This window comes from Microtus oregoni, unplaced genomic scaffold, assembly GCF_018167655.1.
Source record: "Microtus oregoni isolate MIOR12 unplaced genomic scaffold, Mior012 000148F_ref0000004, whole genome shotgun sequence".
Classification (NCBI taxonomy): domain Eukaryota; kingdom Metazoa; phylum Chordata; class Mammalia; order Rodentia; family Cricetidae; genus Microtus; species Microtus oregoni.
The window spans coordinates 659,642-682,315 of NW_024544798.1; the positions used below are offsets into that span (position 1 = coordinate 659,642).

Here is a 22,674-nt window from a genome sequence, read left to right on the forward strand (position 1 = left end):
CAGCAATGTAATTGTGGTTGCAGATGTAATTGTTGTCTAAGCTTTTAGATAGACAAACACACAATGTTTCAGGAAGATAGAAGGAGCACATCTGCCTTGGGGAAGCATCCCAGAGAATTCAGAAATTTCTGTCCTTTCCTTTTTAGGCCTGTCCTATGTGTGTCCAGTTATATGTAATAAATTTGCATATGTGTTTTGAGTTTCATGAGTCTCAAAATTAGTCACATGTCAGCAACATGATGGAAGTTAATCCTTCTAAGATTCTAGTTATCGGGCTGGAGAGATGGCTCAGAGGTTAAGAGCATTGTCTGCTCTTCCAAAGTCCTGAGTTCAATTCCCAGCAACCACATGGTGGCTCACAACCATCTGTAATGAGGTCTGGTGCCCTCTTCTGGTCTGCAGGCACACACACAGACAGAATGTTGTATATATAATGTGTGTGTGTGTGTGTGTGTGTGTGTGTGTGTATTTTTTTTTAAAGATTCTAGTTATCCTCAGAGGAGAGACAGGGAAATCTCGTGGTTCTGATCCCTCAGCCTGTGCCATCTTACAGGATACAGTCACTGTTGTGACTTCTGCAGCATTGCCTGTTTGGATTGTGAGAACCCTGTCCCATGCTTGGTGACCCCAGTGTTCTGGGTTGTAGGATGTACAGAGGAACTTGATGACTTTTCCCTGCATACAGGGAGAGCCTTCATTTCCTGCAGACTGAGCTCAGATGAGGGAAGACTGGGCTGAAGTGATAAGAGAACGAGATATAGTGTGCTAAGTGTTGTCACACACAGTTTAAAAGGAAACGTATTGAACTATAATTCTTAGTCTCTCAAACTATATAGTCTTACTTTAAAGTAATAAAAAATGTTTTGGAGAAGTCAAAGGAATAGAAAAAGTAATAGAGTTCTATTTTTAACATAAAACATTACTTAAAGAAAATCCACTGAAGTAGAAGAACCTGGCATTTGAGTGTGCCATGACACGAACAATTTTAAAGATCTAAACAATTTATTAGAGTATAATTTATATGCCATACATTTTACTCACTTATAAAGTACAGTTAATGAAAAATGTTAATTAGTAATTATTAAAAGGGATTTTAGAATATTCAGTAATAATTTTAGGACATTTTAATCTCTTGCAAAGACACTGTACATTCGCAGTCAATCAATCTTAGCTGCCGCTTTTTCCAGGCTCTGGTGACTCCTGATCTATGTGGTTTCTCGGAATTTACCCATTTGTTTCATAGAAGTAGCCTTTTATGACTAGCTTCTTTCATTTAGCATTATGTTTCAAAGTTACTCCTGGCATAGAACTTTTTAAAATGATTCATTTAACTTTTTTCATACGTATATTCCACTCAAAAGATAAACCTAAATTCCACCCTGTAGGAGGAGGGCCCGCTTGTTTGTCCTGGCCACCTAGCTTGCTTAGCCCTGAAATAATCACACAGAAACTGTATTAATTAAATCACTGCTTGGCTCTAGCTTCTTATTGGCTAACGCTTACATATTTAACCCATCTCCATTAATCTGTATATTGCCATTTGGCAGTGGCTTAGCGGCAATGTTTCAGCGGGTCTGACTCTGGTGGCGGCTCTCTAACTCCTCCTTCTTCCTCCCATGCTATAGGCCAAGCCAGTTCTTTATTCATTAACCAATAAAAGCAACATGTAGATAGAAGAACCTCCCATACCATTTCCCCTTTTCTGTTTAAACAAAAAGGAAGGCTTTAACTTTATCTTAGTAAAGTTACATAAAACAGGTATCAATTATGAATTACAGTTATAATATTTATATCTCTTTTATCATAACTAAAAATAACTATAACTATCTATTCTTCAACTCTATCAAAGACTCCAGAAGTATATAATATTACCTAAAATCAGCAGGAAGTACATTATAAGCAACTTCCAAAACTCTAGAATTGACAGAGGCATCTTGCTGCTGGCAGTCACCCAAAGTTTTTCTGTACTGTTGGGGCATCCATCTTCAGCCTACAGGCCCATAGTATCCAGCAGACTTTTCCATGAAGCAGGAAATTTCAATGACAGGTCTGTCTATATTGACAGTTTGCCAGTCACTTTCTTTTGTGTCCTGCATAATGTCTTGCAGACTCTTTCATGTATCACGAACCCCAAAGGACCATTTCACCTTTAGGGAAGTTCAGTAGTCATTTCTCTGAGGATTCTGTGTGTCCAGTTCTTCTAAAAAACTCCATACGGGAGGCAGAGACAGGCGGATCTCTGTGAGTTCGAGACCAGCCTGGTCTACAAGAGCTAGTTCCAGGACAGGCTCCAAAGCCACAGAGAAACCCTGTCTTGAAAAACCAAAAAAAAAAAAACTCCATAAGAAGCCTCCTCGATACCCATCTTCCTCTTGAATTAGATTGGTGCTTCCAGGAGCAGATGTATCTCACTGTCATGAAAAGTCCTAAGTTCTTAAAATACTTAAATGCCATGTTCTGAAGGTCTCTGAAAGATTTGAAGAATACCTAACTGAAATATATCTCTGTATATCTAGAAAACTGAACACGACTACAAGCTTGAATATTATAGATGATTAACTATTAACCTATATTTCTTAATTATACATTACATTTTAAAATGAGCTATACAAATACAATACCTTAATCAAGATCAGAAATACATCTAACAAAATTGACCTTAAATTTGTATCAATAAATCAAGATCTACACTAATGCATATTATTCCTATCTATATTATATCCCCCTTTAAAGAAACATTTATAAACAATATTTGGGAATATGGGCATAGTTTTGTCCATACATCTTCCTGCTGATTGGAGGTGCTGTTAATCAGATCTTTTATGGTGTATTCTGTGTGCTAGGTTCATCTCAGTCAGCAGTTGGGCGAGGTAATTTTTGAGGGGTATTCAAGGCGACCTTTCAGGGATTCTTATTCCATCAAACCACACCAGTCTGAAAGCAATCCACAGGTTCTCATCCTCTGTGGAAACAAGAGAAGAACCTCTTTTTCAAAGCAACATATCCTTAGACCCAAATTTGGAAGTCATGATACCTTTATAATATACATTCTGTTTTAGCTTAGCAGCCCATACAATGAAATGTCTCTCTGTACTTAGCTCATTCACAGTCAAAAAATTTAAAGAAAACACAATAATATACATAATCCAGACTCTCTCTGAATTATCCATTTTTGTGTGGCTTATTTTTCTTTACTCCTTTTAATAATGACTATCTGTACTCTGTCTCTTTAAAGACTTTACCCCCCCTTTCTTAAAGCATTAACTTTATTTTATGACTCTCCATACTCTGTTTCTTTTCTCTTCCAAGCCTATGTACATTTATCCAACACTGTGACTCATCTGGATTTGTCTTTATTGCACATCTGTAATTCTTTACTGTCCAGGAGCGCTTTTTAAAAATGGTAAGTGCTTCTTAAAACTTAAGATGCGCCATTATTATGGTATATATGGTACTCTCTGCTTCCCTGCCAAGTCTGAAACTTAACTGCACCATTACTATGATACATACGGTACTCCCTGCTTACACCCCCCCCCCCCAGTCCAGCATGGTGAAGGCACTTGCACCTCTGAGAACCATGCATACAGCCCCATTCTGAGGCACACAGCCAGTCCTTGTGGCAATTAAGCAAGCTACAGCGGTCTGCTCACAAACCATATCCCCATCCAATGCTCTATAGCTGGACCTCCTGCCTGGCAGGAGGCTCAGAAAGCCGGCATTTTTAAACGGTCACAGCTGAATCAGGGAAACCTCTCTTAAGGGAGCTTCAGCATGCTGCCAATAAATGGCAAGAAGCTGTGTTAAACGCTGTATTTTTGTGTCTAGAATTAAGCTCTCTCAGGTTTTTAAGTGGATTTTAGTTGGCCACATGGGTGCCAATTTATAGGAAGAGGGCCCGCTTGTTTGTCCCAGCCACCCGGCTAGCTTAGACCTGAAATAATCACATAGAAACTGTATTAAGTAAATCACTGCTTGGCCCATTAGCTCTAGCTTCTTATTGGCTAACTCTTACATATTAATTTAACTCATCTCCATAAATCTATATTGCCATGTGTTAGTGGCTTACTGGCAAAGTTTTGGCATGTCTGACTCTGGCAGCGGCCTCATAGTGTCTCTCTAACGTCTTCCTCCTCCCATGCTATAGGCCAAGCCAGTTCTTTATTCATTAACCAATAAAAACAACACATAGAAGGACCTCCTACACCACCCTGTTAGACTGATGTGTATAACTAAGTACGAATGCAGTCAGTGGTGTCCTCATTAGCATGCTCAGTGAATGTTGGTAAAGCAAGCTGTCTCCTATCCAGCCCTGCCCCTGGCAAGGGTAGAGAAATGGGTGTGCACTGGTGCCTCGTGCGCTGTGGTGACCCTGTTAGGTGAGAACTTTGCTGCCACAGAAATTCCCACTCAAAATTCACAGCTCCAAGTTCACTGCAGTGGTGGCTCTGTCCGCTTTGCTCCTTCCACAGCGGTGATGATTATGGTCAGGCTTGACCAAGCCTGAGTCATTGTGCCCATCAGGTTATAGACAGTTGTGAATCTCTAGATGTGCTGGGAACCAAATTGGGGTCCTCTGCAGGAGCAGCGAGGGCTTTTCACTGAGCCATCTATCTCGCCAGCCCCAGCAATTACATTTTTAGAAAAGAAGATACTGAGATTCTTGAAATAGCTGTGTTCTTTTTGAAAGTGCAAAAACTTAACCCTTATGAGTAACCAAGATCCCATTGGTTGCCAGCAGTGCCATGCTCCATGCCTCTCACAGATTGTAACAGTGACAGCCACAAAGAGAAGCTCTGCCCTGTGTTTTGACTGCTCTGTGACAGTGATAGCTGGTCAGGAAAGTGCTTATATTAAGCTCTTCTTGGATATTTTATTTTTTTTAAGAATCAGGGAATATTCCTTCAGTAGAGCATTTGTAAATTTTATTATTTTTTTATTTTATGTGTACTGGTGTTTTGCCTGCATGTGTCTGTGTGAGGGTGTTGGGTCCCATGGAACTGGAATTACAGACAGCTGTGAGCTGCCTTGTGGGTGCTAGGAATTGAACCCAGCTCCTCTGAAAGAGTAGTTAGTGCTCTTAACCACTGAACTGTTTTTTCAGTCCCCTACTTCTTGGATATTTTTTTTCTTCTGATTATTTTGAGACAGGGTTTCTCTGTAACAGAGCCCTGGCTATCTTGGAACTCTCTTTGTAGACCAGGCTGGCCTAGAACTCACAGAGATCGCCTGCCTCTGTCTCCTGAATGCTGGGATTAAAGGGGTTTGCCACCATGCCTGACCACTTCTTGGATTTTATTGTGAAAAGAAAATTCTCAATTAGAAGGAAACATTACATTATAAATATGAATTATTATGATAAGCAGTAAACAAATAGGTTGAATTTTCCACAGAATAGTTAGCAAATCATCCTTCAGTATGGCATTTACAACATCAGCATTAAGTTTTTATCTTTCAAAAATATGTGTAAAGAGTCATGTGCTGGCTTATGCCTGTAATCCTAGTGCTCAGGGAAGAAGCAGAAGAATCAAGACTTCCAGGGTGGCTGTTTTTTTGCTTAGGGGTTATTTGGAATCTTTGGACTTCAGTGTGAATTTTAGGATAATTTTTTTTCTATTTCTGTGAAGTGTTTCATTAGATTTTTATGGCGATTGTGTTGTATCTGTAGATCTCTTTGAACAATGGGGCCATTTTTGCAGTATCCTGAGAATATACCTATGTATTCAATTTCTTCAGTGTCTTTAGAGTTGTATTTTTAGAGATCACTCACCTCTTTAGTAGATTTATTCGTCATTTTTTTTAAAGCTATTGTGAATGATTTCTTTCTCAGCAAGTTTGCCGTTGATACAAAGATTAGCTACTGTTTGCGTGTTGACTTTGGGTCCTGCCTCTTTACTGAGCACCATGACACGGAACTTCTCTTGCTATTTCCAAGGGCTTCTTGATAAAGCATTTTCCTTAACTAATGTTCTTAAATATAGAAGCCAATAATCATTGTAAAGTACAAACTGACATTTTGAGGAGTTGAATAACATTTATTTTCTAAATCTCTTTAGCGTTCTTCATTCTAAAAATAGATAGTTGACACTTTCCTGGTAGTGTTTGACATTTTGGTGAATCCACGATTTTTTTGGAGGGGTGGGGGCCTGGCTGTACTGAAACTTACCCTTACTATGTAGCTCAGGCTGGCCTCGAACTCAAGAGATGCACCTGTCTCTGTCTGCCATGGCTTCTTTGACCTTTTCTTTGCAGCTGAACTGCTTGTGTTCTGGAGACAGGAGCGAATGGCTACAGAAATTTACAGACATTTTTGTTTTCTGGCTTTGGATGCTTTTCTGTTTTTATTTATGACAGCAAATGTGCTTTTCAATTAGGCCAATTAGTGTTCTTAGATTTAATTAGTCTCCTTTTCCCCTCTCTTTCAGGACTTGAAGAAGCATATGGCACCTGTAAAGTTAAATGTCACTCCTTGTCGCCACTTGGACCTTCTGCTTGAGACCTGCATGTGACTTTCCATCTGTGATCTTGGCTTCTCATATCTACTGACTTTGATTACAGAAAAGTCTCTGAAGATTCATATCAAATGACGTCAATGGCCAGCTTGTTTTCTTTCACTAGTCCAGCCGTGAAGCGATTGTTGGGCTGGAAACAAGGTGATGAGGAAGAAAAATGGGCAGAAAAGGCAGTCGATGCTTTAGTGAAAAAGCTGAAGAAGAAGAAGGGCGCCATGGAGGAGTTGGAGAAAGCCTTGAGTAGCCCAGGACAGCCAAGCAAATGTGTCACTATCCCCAGGTCCTTGGATGGACGCCTGCAAGTTTCTCACAGAAAAGGCTTACCCCATGTCATATATTGCCGTGTTTGGCGCTGGCCAGATTTGCAGAGTCATCATGAGCTAAAACCATTGGATATTTGTGAATTTCCTTTTGGATCTAAGCAAAAGGAAGTCTGTATCAATCCATACCACTATAAGAGAGTGGAAAGTCCAGGTAAGTTTCACTTCGCTGAGAGAATTAAGAATAAACCACCAAAAACCCAACATGGCTCTTACCGATTTGCATATAACTAGGCTTATTACATTAGCCTTCGTTAAAGATTTCATCTTAGAAGGAATACTAGGTTTTAAATTTAGCTTTTTTGAACATTAAGCTCTTGATTGGCTGCTAGAACTCACTATCTCTAACACCCACTTCTTTTCTGTGGCTGACATCTCTGAATGCTAAACCCATGTCCCATGTTCACACTAGATCCTGCTCCTTGTTTGTTTGGGAACTGGGCTGTCGTGCAGCAACTGTTTTTCTGGCTTTACATCTTACAAGAGTCTTTATTGTTACATTTACTGTGTGCTTGCGTATGAGATGACACATGTGGAGATCAGCGGACTATTTCCAGGAGTCAGGAGGTCTTCCTGGGTCTTGTTACTCAGTTTTCATTGCCTAGGACAGTCCCCTTCACTAATTGTTAGTAGGTACTGGCCAGTATTTTTTTGTTTTTTGTTTTTTTTGTAATCAGTGAATTATATATTAGTCCTTTTATTGATGCTATAGCAGAATACCACAGACTGGAAAAGTTCACTCTGCTGAGAAGACTCCAAAACACAGCCAACATGTCTCTCTGATTTGCACATACCTAGGTTTATTAGCTAAAAGTTTACATGAGCCTTTGTTAAAGATTAACAATAGAAATACTGGGGGTAGAAAGTCCAGGATTAGGAGACTGTCTGGTGTGTTCCTCATAATCAACTGTGCTACTAGCAGCACTCAAGTGTGAGTGAGACGGAGAAGACAGTGAAGCTAGAGCATCCGTAAGGAAACCTGTGGTGCTGGGGATCCAGACCAGTCTCGTGCATGTTAGGCGCGTGCCCTGTCATGGGCTACCCCTCAACCCAAGTCACCTGTTGCTGTACCAAGGAGTCCACCTCCACAGGTACTACCTCATCGCTTCCTGTTAGGCCCCACCTCCCAGCATTGTCATGTTGTGAATTTTCTGGTGCATGAACGTCTCAAGATTTTCTATAGCAGCTGAGATACTAGTTGGGATCTTTATCTGTTGATAAACAATAAATAACATACCTGTGGTAGTTTAAGCACAACACACATTTATTATCTTACAGTTTCTGGGGTTCAGGCATCTGAACTACCCTTAACAGGTGACTACCCTTAACAGCATCTTTTTTGAGTTTCTAATCAAGGTGTCTTTCAGGGCTTGGTTTTTTTTGGAAGTTCAGACAGGGAAGGGGCTCCTGTGCTACTGACAAGATTTAGTTCCTGCGGAGGCCCCTGGACTCTGGCTGCCTGTTGGCTGGAGACTGTGTCAGGAGTTCACCTTTCTGTGTGTTCTACACTGTCGTTCCCTCGCAGTGTCACAGTTGCTCTCTACAGAGGGTTTCTCAGAGCATGCATGCATGTTATTTTGTTTTCTTCAGAGCCAGGCAGAGCATTTTCCTACAAGAGGGCATTGAGTTCTTAGCAGTGTGACCTTGTACCCCCATTACTTTGCCATAATTCTGTTGGCTGGAAGCAAGTCCTTGGTCGCATGCTGGAGAGAGAGGACTGTCCAAGCTCATGAATACCCAGAGCCTGTCTTCCGTACTAGAGGAACTGCAAGCCTATGTGGTTGGATGCAGAGACTTGTGTTACAGCTCAACCGTGAGTTGCGGTTCATATTTGAGAAGGGTCTCAGTTTCTTATGGAGCCCAAGAAGAGCCTTGGTGTGAGGGAACTGAGGAAGAAAGAATAAGGCAGATTTAAAGGAAGAATATTGTCTGAAAATTGAAAAATTCTCAAACTAGGTATTTACTAGCAATCCATGTAAGGATTTTGTCTGTTCCTTCTCATAGTCAAAGTGTAACCGACAGTGGCCATTAGAATTGTCTTTCTTTTAATCCACTTTATTGTTCCGTGGAAAGGACGGGAGCAATTATGATACTTTACAATAACTTCAGAAATAGCTCGCTAGTTGAGTTGCTAGAAAAAGACTATAGAAACCTCATATTGGTCCCCCGCCCACACGTCTTGGGAGGGTGTAGCCTTATTCAGGAGTGATTGGTGTTCCTCCTTGAGCAAGCAGGAAGGACAATAGATGCCTCATCTCCTGGTACATGCTAGTAAAAAGGGTGTTGCTGATTATGGTGACAGTGAGCAGTTTTGAGCACTCATGAACAGAAGTGCTCTCCTAATTCTGGGCTTCTTTTGTTGTAGAGGTAGACAGAAAGCCATGACTTTTCATGGCATTGAAGTCTATTAACTATAAGTCTTAACTTACACAGAGCACACAGTGAATGCGTGAGAAAAAGATGGGAGGTATAATGAGCCTAGAAGAGTAAGGCCAACCTAAATGGTCCAGTATTTTTTTGACTAGAAAGTATTATCTGGTGGCTGAGAGGTTAGTTTCTAGAGTTACGGTTTTACTATATAGTTATTACCTGTCCTCAGGCAGGATACAAAATCTTTTTTTTTTTTTTTTTTGATTTTTCGAGACAGGGTTTCTCCGTAGCTTTTGGTTCCTGTCCTGGAACTAGCTCTTGTAGACCAGGCTGGCCTTGAACTCACAGAGATCCGCCTGCCTCTGCCTCCCAAGTGCTGGGATTAAAGGCGTGCACCACCACCGCCCGGCTGGAGACAGTACTAATACTAACAACCTAACAGTGTTTTGGGGGAGATTGTTTGAGTTAGTGTGGATCTAAGTGCTTAAACAGTATGTAGCCCCAGTCAGTTTCAAATCAAGATCATTTCTTCAGAGGGATCCATTCTGGAAACAGAGCATATGGGGAGTGGGAGAAGAAAATTTTCAGTAAACACTGTTGCAGCTACTTCGAACTGAAAATGCAAGAGCCAAGTAATTAGCAAAAGGACTGAAAAAGACCTACTTATAGAGTTCTAGTTAATCATGTATATGGATATTCTGAAAGCTTCCAGAAAGAAAATATAGGGCACATAAAAACAAGAACAAACAAAAGCTAGAAATCTAAATTATTGCATTTCTTAGTCCAATTCTGGATCCTAGAAGAAAATGAATCATTTATCTTCAAAATCCAGAAGGAAACTATGGCCTGGATTTCTGTATGTAGAGACATGAAAGGGAGAATAATTTCATACATGTTTCCCATTCCGTTCTTAGGAAGCAAGTAGAGGGCAAAGTCAGGAAAGGGGACCCAGCCAGAGAAACAGTCCTAAGCAGCAACTAGGACAGATAGAGCAAAGGACTGAACACTCCAGAGGAATACAACACAGCAAGTCCATAATTGTTTGATTTATAGCATCTGAAAAAGGTGCTATTGACGGGCTCTGACAAGTGGGTTAGGATACTGGAAATGTGAGTGGTGTGTACTTAAAATTAAGGAAATCATTAACTTTAACAAAAAACACTGCTCAGGAGGAAAATGCACAGTATACTTGATTCCTCAATTGATTTTGTGTGTGTGTGTGTGTGTATACTATGTATGAGAGTGTATAGGACGTGCATATGTAGTAACACTACATACCAACTGAGCCCAAATTTTAAAAAATAGGTTTTATGTGTATGGGTATTTTGCCTGCATCTTGTGTGCCTGAAGAAGCCAGAAGACAGCATCAGATCTTGTAAAAGTGGAGTTAGAGACTGTTATGATCTGCCATGTGGGTGATGGGAATCAAACCTAGGTGTTCTCTCTCTCTCTCTCTCTCTCTCTCTCTCTCTTTTCTTTTTTTTTGAGACAGGGTTTCTCTGTAGCTTTTGAGCCTGTCCTGGAACTAGCTCTGTAGACCAGGCTGGCCTTGAACTCACAGAGATCTGCCTGCCTCTGCCTCCCGAGTGCTGGGATTAAAGGATTAAACTACTGAGCCATCTCTCCAGCCTCTTAACCCAATTTTTAATAGATTAGGGAAATAGAAAGGGCTAGACTACTATAAGAAAGATGCCTCAGCTAGTAGTCATAGTTCTTGGGAGGCCAAGGCAGTAGGATTGCTGTGTTTGAGGCTAGTCTGTGCAGCAAGACTGTTTGAGCTTCTCTCTCCCACCAACACAAACAGTTGCTTCATTTACCATAAGAGAAGTTTATAAATAATGTCATAGAATCAATAATAACAGTTTATCATAGTGTGCATATAGGATGCATCGCAGTGCCCCGCGTAAACAAGGTCTGTGGAGGAGTTACAACAGAAAGCGCTCAAAATCCCTTGCAGGCTGTTGTCTCTTACTAAATATGTTAGACTTGTCTCTTACTCTCCACATATTATTTTATGTGAAAATAAAAAAAATAAAATCTTTTGCATAGATAGTATACAAATGAGAGGGAAAACAGGGATTTTAACTATGCCTACAAAAATATCTTGACTGAATTGAATTCTTTAGTTATTTTACTGTTATTCAGATTGTGGGATAGCTAAGTATAAATCCTTCCTAATTTCTGCTCTACTCTGCAGACAGCTGTCTCGCCTTTCTCTAGTGATAGCTGTTGTTACTACATAAGAGAGCAGAGCACTGGCTGCAGGATCCTTATGTGTGTTTTTACTTCTGAGAGGTGAAGGATGACCTGGTTAGCATATATATTTGATTTTGTTGCTGCTGCATAGTCCAGAGTCAAATTAAATTCTTTTTCTTCCCCCTGAAATGGAGTTAACATTGACAACTAAAAGAACATTGTGAAAGAGATAATCGGTACGTTTACTTTCCTGCAGAAGATAATCAGCTGCTCGTCATTATAGTTGGGGTCTTTAGAGATGGACACTCGGATAAAGGAAACTACTCGATTACATTCTGAGAGGTTGTTACGTGTGTCCTCATGATTGCATTTAGAGGGCTGACTGTGAGCAGGCTCTCACTCTGGAGGGTTGTTGGATGGACGAGGAGAGCCTTACCAGTTCGCTGAATGCTGAACGTGAGCTCTCTGACCTACTGGAAATGCTCAGGGCACCGCACGCTGACCTCCACTTCCTTCCCTAGTCTTAACCTCTGCCTAGATCAGTGCTAGACCAACTCGCTGTTTCCTCCCTTCTCACCGCCTCTCTTCTCTCCTAGCTTTCTCATGGGAAATCCTCTTGTCCTGTCAGGTGTTACCCTTTCCATGTATTTGGTTTCCTGCTGGCTAGATTGCTCACTTCTTGAGTTCTTACTAATTGCATTAAATGTTTCTTATTCTAACTGCTTTTGAAATGGCTTACATGGAGAATGGCATCCTTTCTGAATTTCTGCTTCCGGAGTCCCTCATACAGGCTAAATGCCAGAGGGCTTTTGGTTTGGTTCTGATGTAAACACAGATTCAGATTCTACAGAACACTGCCCCCCATCAGTTAACTTTAATCACAGCTTGCTTCTCTTTTCTCCTCCAGCCCCTTATGTGTTCCTGACTGACTGTTGTTTTTCTTTCAGTCTTACCTCCAGTGTTAGTGCCTCGCCACAACGAATTCAATCCGCAGCATAGCCTTCTGGTTCAGTTTAGGAACCTGAGCCACAATGAACCGCACATGCCACACAACGCCACGTTTCCGGATTCCTTCCAGCAGCCCAACAGCACCCCTTTCCCCTTGTCTCCTAACAGCCCCTACCCCCCTTCCCCCGCCAGCAGCACATACCCCAGCTCCCCAGCAAGCTCTGCACCAGGAAGCCCGTTTCAGCTCCCAGGTAAGACTGAGAGTGGGATTGTTTGAAGTGCTGCTCTTCTGAGTGAGATTGCTGTGGGGGACATTTTCTTTAGGAATTTATTTCCATAAGAAGTAGAGTTTATTTTTCAAGTTCCATTATGTTCAAAAATTTGGAAATAAGGGTATTAAGTATAAATGTTTAATTTGCTGTTAGGCGTTGTCTCATATGAATACTTTCATCTTAGATTCAGTGCTATATATGTAGTTCTGTCTTAATATATCCTGTATAAACCTTGAGGCAAAAGACAACTTCTATTTAGTTTTATATTTATCAAAACAAAAAGATCTAGCTGTAGCTTTCGCAAAAATTCACAACTTTGAGTGTTGGAAGGCCAAAGTTTCGTTAACGTTTCCGAAGCTAATTGCTCTGTCATTTAATGGGGCGTGTTAGTTATTTGGGGGCATTACAAAAGAATGAGATAACTTCAAAAAGTGCATTTTGAAGGGACACAGTTTTAGAGGACACTGCAGTATGTGATGATAATGATGGCAATTAAAAATGTGCCTGTAGTATGTGCCCAAGGTGGTCTGTGGCCGCACATTGCTGTGTTAGCTGCAGTTTCTTTGAACATAGATAGCTTTAAAAGAAAGAGAAAATTTTTGACCTTGGGTTCCACTTTAGTGTTGTTCCTGGTATCCTGGATTACCGAGGGTCCAAGTTAATGTAGGCTTGTAGTAGGTGTGCTGGAGAGGTTGTGTGTGCTCTTTCCTGCTCTTGTACAGTATCCTACATCTGTGTGTGCATTGTTCTGTAGTGAATCCTGCTGATAACCTTGTCAATTTAAAAATGCTTTTAGAGTAATAGCTTTAAGCAGAATGAAGACTATCTTCTTTGAGGAATGGATGTGTCTCATTTTCTTGCTCTTAGCTGATACACCTCCTCCTGCCTATATGCCCCCCGAGGATCAGATGGGACAAGATAACTCCCAGCCCATGGACACAAGCAGTGCCGTCATTCCTCAGATCATGCCCAGCATATCCAGCAGAGGTGAGAAGAGCGCTTGCTGCTTCCTTTTGTTGGTGCTATTCCTGCTTCCTTTAACTGCTTGACCACTTTTCTTTTCAGTGCTAGGAATCCAATCCAGGGCCCTCCTACTCTAGGTAAATAATCTCCCACTGAGTTAATTTCCCAATCTTAGTCACTTGTGCAAACAGTGTGAATGGAGTATGGCTGTAAAATCAACTGAGTGTGCAGGTCAGTGGTTTGGGCAAGTATATGAAATTTTGGTTCAAAATGTAGTTTACAAACATTGCCATAACCTTTCCAAAGAGATTTCCACCTCACCCTGGGCTCAACAAACCTCTGTTCTCTATACAGATATTTTTCTGAATATTTCATAAAATAGAGTCATGGGGAAAAAAAAGGCCAGGCGGTGGTATTGTACACCTTTAATTCCAACACTTGGGAGGCAGAGGCAGGTGGACCTCTGTGAGTTCGAGGCCAGCCTGGTCTACAGAGGAAGTTTCAGGACAGGCCCCAAAGCTACAGAGAAACCCTGTCTCAAAAAACCAAATATATACATATATAGCGTCATAGGGACAGTGAAATGGATTAGTGGGTAAGTGCATGTACTGCTAACCCTGATGATCATGCCAGGGACCTGAGTTTGTTTACCAAGAGGCACATGGTAGGAGAGGAATCCCCTCCTAGATAGTGTAATAAAAGTGCACTGGTAGATAATATATTTAAAGATTTATTTATTTTTGTTCTCTGTATATGCTTTGCCTGTATGTGTGTATGGGTGTTGTGAACTGAATCTGGGTCCTCCTCAAACAGTAAGTGGTCTAAACCACTGAGCTATCCCTACAGCTTCCAAATATAATCCTTTAGATTGTATTTCATTCACTGAGCACAGTGTGTCAAGGTCGCCTATGGTGTAGCGGTGTTCAGCAGACCTTTGAGTGGTTTGCAGTTGGATTAGTGTTCTGAGTAGCTGCACCCTTAGAGCACTGTGTACAGTGCTTTGTGTAGGTACTGGGTTTTGTTTTTTTTTTTTAATCTTGGGTAGATGCCTATGAGCAGAATTTCTGATCAGAAGGTAAGCTTAACTATTTGAGAAGAATAGCCAGACTTTTCCAGTGTGGCTGCCAATATCTGTCTACTTTCTATCTAAAGTCTAGCTTCTCCGTACCGTCCCAGTACTGTTACCGCCTAGCTTTTGAAGGGTTATTGTACCCAATGGATGTGAAGCACTCACTGGATTTCATTTGTACGCCCTATAGAGTACTGACGTTGAACACTAAAGTGCTTTTTCTGTAGTCTTTATTGAGCTGTAGCGTTCTTTGTAGATTCTGGAAGTTGACCACCCCACTCTTTTTGGTGAAATCTAACTCAGGTCACAGTGAGTGGCAGTAGATTGTTTACATGAAGAAATACTGTTCTAGATCAGTTTTTTTCTACTTAATTAACATTAAATAAAGCCGTACAATACTTGTTTATTATGACTAGCTTATTTCTCTTAGCACAACACCCTTTTGAGGCCCACATACATTGTTGTATTTGTCAGAATTTCATTCCTTAGGTGAACAGTCCTCCCTTGTGTGTGCCCTGTGTGTTCACCTGCTCTCACAGAGGAGCTGCTGTGCTGTTCCCACTTTTGCTCTGCTCTGTCATCTGCAGAAGCACCACCTGGAGGCTGCTGCAGTGTTGCCGTGGTGTAGATGCGCTCTTGTTATGGTAGGCTGGTTGATTACAGCGCTCAAATGTTCTATTTCCTTTCTAATTGTTCTTTCTAAAATTGAGAGTGAAAGATTGAAGTCTCGACCAATTAGGATAGACTTACCTATTTCTATTTTCAATTCTTTTGATGATTACTTCATGTATTTGGGGACTCCTGTCAAAATGTACAATTCAGGAATATTAAATACATTCAGCACTGTGCAGCTGTCCTCACTGTCTGTTTCCAGAGCTTGTTTTCCTCCGAAATAAACCCTGTGCCCGTTATAAATACCCCCATTTTTCTTCCTCTAACCCCTGGTCAGTAGCAGTCTACTTTCTATCTGAGTTTTCCTGTTCTGAGTGTCTGCTCTAGGTGGACTCATCTACTGCTTGCATGTCCTTTTGTGTTCTGCATGGCATGTCCAAGAGTTAGCCATGTCATAGTGTATGTTTAAATCTCATTCCTTATTAGGGATGAATGACATCTGTATAGTTGTTCACCATTTATCTATTTATGAACACTTGTCTTTATTCTACTTTTGTGGCCATTGCACAGCAGGCTGTTGCTTGGGTCTGTCTGAGTATTACATACATTTTGGAGTAGAATTGCTGTGTTCTGTGCTAATGATGTTTAACCTTTGGAATCCCCAAACTGCACAGCATCTGCATCACTGCGTTCCCAGTGGCACTGCATAAGCTTTTGAGTTTTCCACATTCTCGCCAGCTTGCTTTTCTGTTGTTTGTGATATTGTCCTTGCTCTCCTCATCATTACAATGGTTGTCCTAATGTCTGTGAAGTGGTGCTATATATAGGGTGTTTTACTTGACAAGTAAGGAATAGTGTGGTTGTTGTTTGTTTTTCCCGTGATGTTAGCATTGTGCTTGTGCCTTATGTTGTTACAAGTGTTTTACAGATGATTTACTGACATTTTGGGTGCTACAGAGGTATCTCTGAGTAAAGTCTTGCTGTGCAAGTATAAGGACCTGAGTTCCCATCCTTAGCATTCACATAAAATCCAGGCACATAGCACACCTTGAATCCTGGTGCTCCTACAGGGCAAGGGAAGTGGAAACAGAAGAATCCCAGTAAGTTTGAGAGCCAGGTAGTTTTCCAAACCAAGTAGCAAATAGTCAAGAACCCCTGGCCCCCAAAGAAGGTGGTGGAAGGCAAGGATTAATCCTTCAGTTGTCATTCACACTTGCACTACAGCATGCAACGAGATAAAGTAAAAAGATACCATTTACACTTTTAAAAGATCAGTGTGTGTGTGTGTGTGTTTTATCTGTGATATTCACCCACAGCTAACTCTGTACCTAATGGTGAAAGATGGGTTTTCCACTAAACTCAGCAACGGCAGGGTAGCACCTCTGCAAGTGCTCCTGGTCTGTTTAGACCTCACGTCGTCTTCAGTGCATCTGTTTGTTTAGGATAATGTCACAGATACTAATGTACTTATGTATTTTCATAAAGTTACTGGAAAAGAGTTTGACTTGACTAATTTAAACCCGTATTGGTTTACTGTAGACCTGTTTCAGAGGTGCTGTTGCTGCTGCCTTTGGGATTGTGTTTTTCCCAAGTTAAGTAGAGAACTTTAAGCCCCAGTCTGGTTGTATTTGGAAATGTGGGCTTTCGGGAGGTCTGAATGAGATCATAAGGATGGAGTCATCCTAGTGAGGCTAGTGCCCCTATGAGAAGAGGAGTTCCCTTGTTCTCTCTCTCTGCCCTTGAGCACAAGCCAAGGAAAGGCTGTGCTAACAAAAAGCAGGAGGGTAGTGGTCTACAAACCAGGAAGTAGCCCCTCATTAAACATGGAAGTTGCCTGGATTCCTTGCCGCCAGGACTGTGAGAAATAGAATTCTGTTGCTCACCTCAGCCATCGTGGGTTTCCTGGAGCATCTGAAGCCACTGATACAGAAGTTGATACCTAGAATGTGGTGCTGTTGTACAGATACCTAAGAATATGGCTTTGGTTTTGGAACCAGTAGAGGCTGGAGAAAGGGCTTGTGAAGTGACTGATAAAAAGGAGTAAAGAATCTTTGCATTTTTTTAAGGAACATATTAATTTTGTGTTTAGAATGTGGTGGGAATATAGTGCTGAGCCTGATGCTTCTGCACTCAGGCCTAATTGAAAACACTGGAAGATGGAGAAAAGGCCTTCATTGTAACAAATTTGCAGCTTGGTTGGATTATGTTGATGTTCAAGTGTTTTGGGGAGGGAAGAACTATATAGATGCAAAATCAGTTACTTAACTGAAGATATTCTTAAACCAGTCAAAATATGACTGGTTTCTCCTGATTGCTAATAATAAAATATGAAAAGATTAAAAAGGAAACTCTTACTTAAAAAATAACTTAAGATTTAAGAGATTTTTCATGCTTGTACACATTGTAAATAAGAATGTGTGTTTGGAGAAGAACTAAGGATTTTGTTTACATTTAAGAGTGGCCTGATCAGGCCCCTCTGATTAATAAAAGCTCAATTAATAAAAACTCAGGATCAGAAGAAATTGGGTTTCAACCTGAAGATCTGAAAAGCAAAACAGCCACTCACTGATTCTTACCCCAACCTCAGTCTAAGATGGCGATCCTACCTCCTGGAATCTCAGAAGGAGACTGTGTTTCTGAGAGCTGTTTCCTCCCATTTTTAATTCTCTCTAGGGCTGGGATTAAAGGTGTGTGCCATTATGGCTACTGAGATTAAAGGTGTGTGTTACCATTATCTGGTCTGTAGGGCTAACCAGTGGGACTGTTCTACTCTCAGATCTTCAGGCAGTCTTTGCCTTTAATCCCAGCACTTGGGAGACAGAGACAGGCAGATCTCTATGAGTTTGAGACCAGCCTGGTCTACAAGAGCTAGTTCTAGGACAGGCTCCAAAGCTACACAAAGAAGCCCTGTCTTGAAAAACCAAAAAAAAAAAAAAAAAAAAAAAAAGAGTAAAAAAAGAAAAAAAATGCTGCTATACTCCTCCATCAGGAACAGAGTTAATTTGAGTTGAAGGTAGGTGGATTAGGGGTAAGGAAGACTGTTAGACTTTTACAAGGCAGGACATTTAAGCTCTTTGGTTGTGAGCTCAAAAGAGCTGGCCTGGAGGGTGATTGTTTCATCGGGTTGCATGGACCAAGGGCTGAAGATGCTTTGCTTAGAGCACAGCTCTCTGCAATGCACGGTTGAGCTCTATCACAGCTGAAGATGCTTAACTACAGACCTTACAGTTTTTACTGGTGTGAATTAAGTCTCTGGGAACTTGGGAGATAAGATCCGTATATGTTTTGCATGTGAGACAGAGGTAAAATAGTAATAGACCTAATTTTAAGTCCTTCCGATTGTGTTGAAACCCTAACCCTCAGTAAATGCTGTTTAGAGATAGGGCCTTTTAAGAGGCAGTTAGGTTTAAATAAATTCCTGAGATTAGGGCCTTCAAAATAGTTACTTTTCCTTACATATTAGACATGGAGGCCAATGGGTAAACGTGCTTGCCTGGGCAAGCCTAGTGACTAGACTTCAGATCCCTGAAACACTGTACAAAGAGCGATAGCATGTCTCTGTGATCTCAGCCCTTCTGCAGTGAGATAGGAAGTGGATGCAGCCTGGAGTATGTAAATAAAGCAGAGACAAGGAGATCCTGACACACACACACACACACACACACACACACACACACACACACACACACAGAGAGTATGCTCTGAAGACCTTATAAACACACAGCAAGAGGACAGGCAGCTCTCTGTTTATGTAACAGGAAGTGAGTCTCTACTAGACAGCACATCTGTTGACACCTTGGCCCCTGGAACAAACTGTGAGAAATAATTGTGGTTTTGTTATTGTTGTTTTGCTTTGAATTTAAGCTGTTCAATCTGTGGTATTTTGTTAGAGCTGTCTGGGCAGACCAAGATAAGTTGTCTTGAACTCTCAGATAGAAATCTCAGTGAAAGCCGGGCGGTGGTGGCGCACGCCTTTAATCCCAGCACTTGGGAGGCAGAGGCGGGCAGATCTCTGTGAGTTCGAGGCCAGCCTGGTCTACAAGAGCTAGTTCCAGGACAGGCTCAAAAACCACAGTGAAACCCTGTCTCGAAAAACTGAAAAAAAAAAAAAAAAAAAAAAGAAATCTCAGTGAAATTTAAATGAGGTATCTATTTTCTTTGTTATATAATGCTTGGTTAGGCCTAAGGGTAAATAAATATTCACAGAACCTGGTGGTTTAGCTAATCAGTTATTAAACTTCTTTTCTGTTTTCAGATGTTCAGCCTGTTGCCTATGAAGAGCCCAAACACTGGTGTTCAATTGTCTACTATGAACTGAACAACCGTGTAGGGGAAGCTTTCCATGCATCTTCTACTAGTGTGTTAGTAGATGGATTCACAGACCCTTCGAATAACAAAAGTCGATTCTGCTTGGGATTGCTGTCAAATGTGAACCGTAATTCAACCATTGAAAACACTAGGCGGCATATTGGAAAAGGTAATCTTGAATTTCTTTCCATGCCGTTGAAGGAAGTCCTTTTTTTATATTTTTGTATTATCTGGGTACAGTTTATTGCAGAAGGTACTGGAAACATCCAAAAAATCTTAAGGCATGGCTTTTGCCTCAAGTTTCAGGTTTAAAGAATGTTATCAAATAAAATGACGGTAAGTGTGGTCCTGCTCAGTTTCTGTTTCTAGTACTAGAGACCTGAAGTTCTGTTGTTTGCTTTGTCAAATTTCCCTAACAGTCAATTAAGTCAGGGCCTAAATGAAAAGTAAGAAACATATATAGAGAGAGACTAACCAGAGTCAAGGAGATACCGTGTAGCTGCTGAAGAAGGAGGAGAAGGACCTATCAGAATCTTTCCGGTAAGCCACAGCGTTGTGGCGATACACAGATTAATAGAAATGAGTTAGATTAAGATGTAAGAGCTAGCTATAAATATGCACAAACCATTGGCCAGTTTTGTAATTACAGTTTCTGTGTGATTATTTGGGTCTGAGTGGCTGGGAAACAAACGTGCGGTCTCCGCCTACAAGCCTCCACAGAAGCACACAGACTGCACAGGAACATATGTGTAACTTAATCTGATGCATGAGATAAGGTTTAAAAGGATATACACCAAAGTCAGAGCAGTGTCTACTTATGGCTAAGAAAAACTTGAGCTAATTCCTAGATATATTGGAGAAGTATTTGGTAAATTTTACTATTAGAACTATTAGTTAAATTTTACTATTAGAACTGCTTTCTCATAGTGTTTTTAAGTATATTTGTAGAAAACTTTAATAAATTATATTTTATTATTTTGTGTGTATGTATTTTACTATAGGTATATCTGTGCACCATATGCATACAGTGCCCTCAGAGGCCAGAAGAAGAGGGTCTCCTGGGACTGGAATTAAAGATGGTTTTGAGCCTCTTTGTAGGTGCTGGGAATCCAACGTGGGTCCTCTGCAAGAGCAGCCAGTACTCTGAACTGCTGAGTCATTGCTCCAGTTTCATGAAGGGTGAGGGGGGAGAGACGGCTTTTTAAAAGAAAGGAAAATGAGTCTGCCATTTCAAAGCTTTCTTAAAATCCGAAGTCACATCGTATGTTTGGATTTCTGTGGGTGATGGTTGAAATGCTGTGGTCCTGTTTGTCAGCAAATGGTGGAAAACTTCACTAACTTTTATGATGATTGACGTACCAGGCGTTTCTTTGAAAGTACTCATAGAATGAAGTTTTAAAGAGCATCTTTTCTTTGGTAGAGAAACAAATGATGGTTGGAAGAGCAAACGTGGCGCAGTCCCAGGATCTTTTAGTTAGGCTGATTATTTTTGGCTACTGAAGGCCATCTAGTGGTGGTTGTTGGCATTTGTTGTGCCTTTCTAGATGCTGTGGTTCCTCCACACTTGTCTGGCTCTCTGCGGTGCTTTGCTCAGCCTCTTTCTGGTCACTTCTCTTTCAGGTGTTCATCTGTACTATGTTGGTGGGGAGGTGTATGCTGAGTGTCTTAGTGACAGCAGCATCTTTGTTCAGAGTAGAAATTGCAACTTCCACCATGGCTTCCACCCCACCACTGTCTGTAAGATTCCCAGCAGCTGCAGCCTCAAGATTTTTAACAATCAGGAATTTGCCCAGCTTCTGGCTCAGTCTGTCAACCATGGGTTTGAGGCTGTGTATGAGCTCACCAAGATGTGCACCATTCGAATGAGTTTTGTCAAGGTGAGTGGTTTGATCTCTACTATGACTTTAGTCATTGTAAATATGTACACATTATTAAAAATTACTAGATGAAGCTATCACTACTTTTGACTCAGTTTGATACATTGCAAGTGAAGTCTCAAATTTAACATTTTAACCATCTGACAGGTTATTTCATTTTATAATATACATAAAATCCTTGATAATTTTGATATTGGGTAAGGATTAAGTTTATAAAATATTTCAGTTAGCAGACTAAATTTTCAGAAAGCATTTAATATTATAATTGCATTTTGAGTGCCTCAGATTCCATGGCAGTGACCGTGAGATTGAATTATAGTGCTAACTTACTTTACTGTGGCTCAGTCCTCTTACAAAGGATTTCTAAAACCTATCATTTACTTTTTTGTTGTTGTTTGTTTTGTTTTTAGTCATTTTCAAGACAGGGTTTTTCTGTGTAGCTGTTATAGAACTCACTCTTAGACCAGACTGGCCTTGAACTCAGAGATCTGCCTGTCTGTGCCTCCCAAGTGCTGGGATTAAAGGTGTGTGCCACGCTCACCTGGCCAGAATGACACTGTCATTTACTCTTGTGGCCTGCTGTTACTGAACATTCCAAAGATTGTGTCTCATTAGGAAAATGTTGAGGAAGTTCCGCAGTTGGCTCTGCTCCACCCTGGTGCTGGAGGGTTAGCACAGGAGAGCAGCAGCACTGTGTGTGCAGTCTGTGTGCTTGCTTGTGTTATGTTGTTGTTGTTGTTGTTGTGTTGTTGTGTGTTTCAGTTTTTGGCATTTAATCCCAGTCTACTGTTTCCTTGCTGCTTGTCAGTCATATGAATTTACTTTCTCTTCCCTTTTTGAAATACAGCTTTGTCTTTTATTCTCCTGTCTCTCTTCATTTCCTCTACTTCCCTGGGGCAAGGAGCACTATAAACAGAAAGACAGAATTTGATAAATCAAGAAAATAAAAAGTAAAAATTATATATATGTATTTCTGTTTTTATCTGAAAGTTACTTTATCTTATTAATTTCTCACCTTTAAGAACAATGGCTTAATGTAATTACTAGAGGAAATAAAAAACAGACAACAGAAAAAGCCCCAAACCCTGAAGACCTTTTTCTGTGAGAGATCATAGTCTATGGCCTTTGTAAAATTAAAAACATAACAAAATATATTTGTCCCCATGGGTCCATATCAGAATTTCTGTTATTTATTAAAAGTTTATAGCTTTGAATAATGCAACTATTTTC

General features: G+C 40.7%; 1 protein-coding gene across 3 annotated transcripts in view; it reads left to right on the top strand.

Moving 5' to 3' along the window:
• LOC121444920 (mothers against decapentaplegic homolog 5) overlaps nucleotides 1–22,674 on the top strand; it is a 42,034-nt gene that overhangs the window by 14,446 nt on the left and 4,914 nt on the right. For all 3 annotated transcript variants that reach the window (XM_041646862.1, XM_041646863.1, XM_041646865.1), the window contains exons 2-6: nucleotides 6,423–6,983; nucleotides 12,343–12,594; nucleotides 13,483–13,602; nucleotides 19,515–19,736; nucleotides 21,188–21,444. In XM_041646862.1, the coding sequence (XP_041502796.1) occupies nucleotides 6,581–6,983; nucleotides 12,343–12,594; nucleotides 13,483–13,602; nucleotides 19,515–19,736; nucleotides 21,188–21,444 (1,254 nt within the window). In that variant the 5' untranslated portion in view covers nucleotides 6,423–6,580. The remainder of the gene's footprint in view (nucleotides 1–6,422; nucleotides 6,984–12,342; nucleotides 12,595–13,482; nucleotides 13,603–19,514; nucleotides 19,737–21,187; nucleotides 21,445–22,674) is intronic.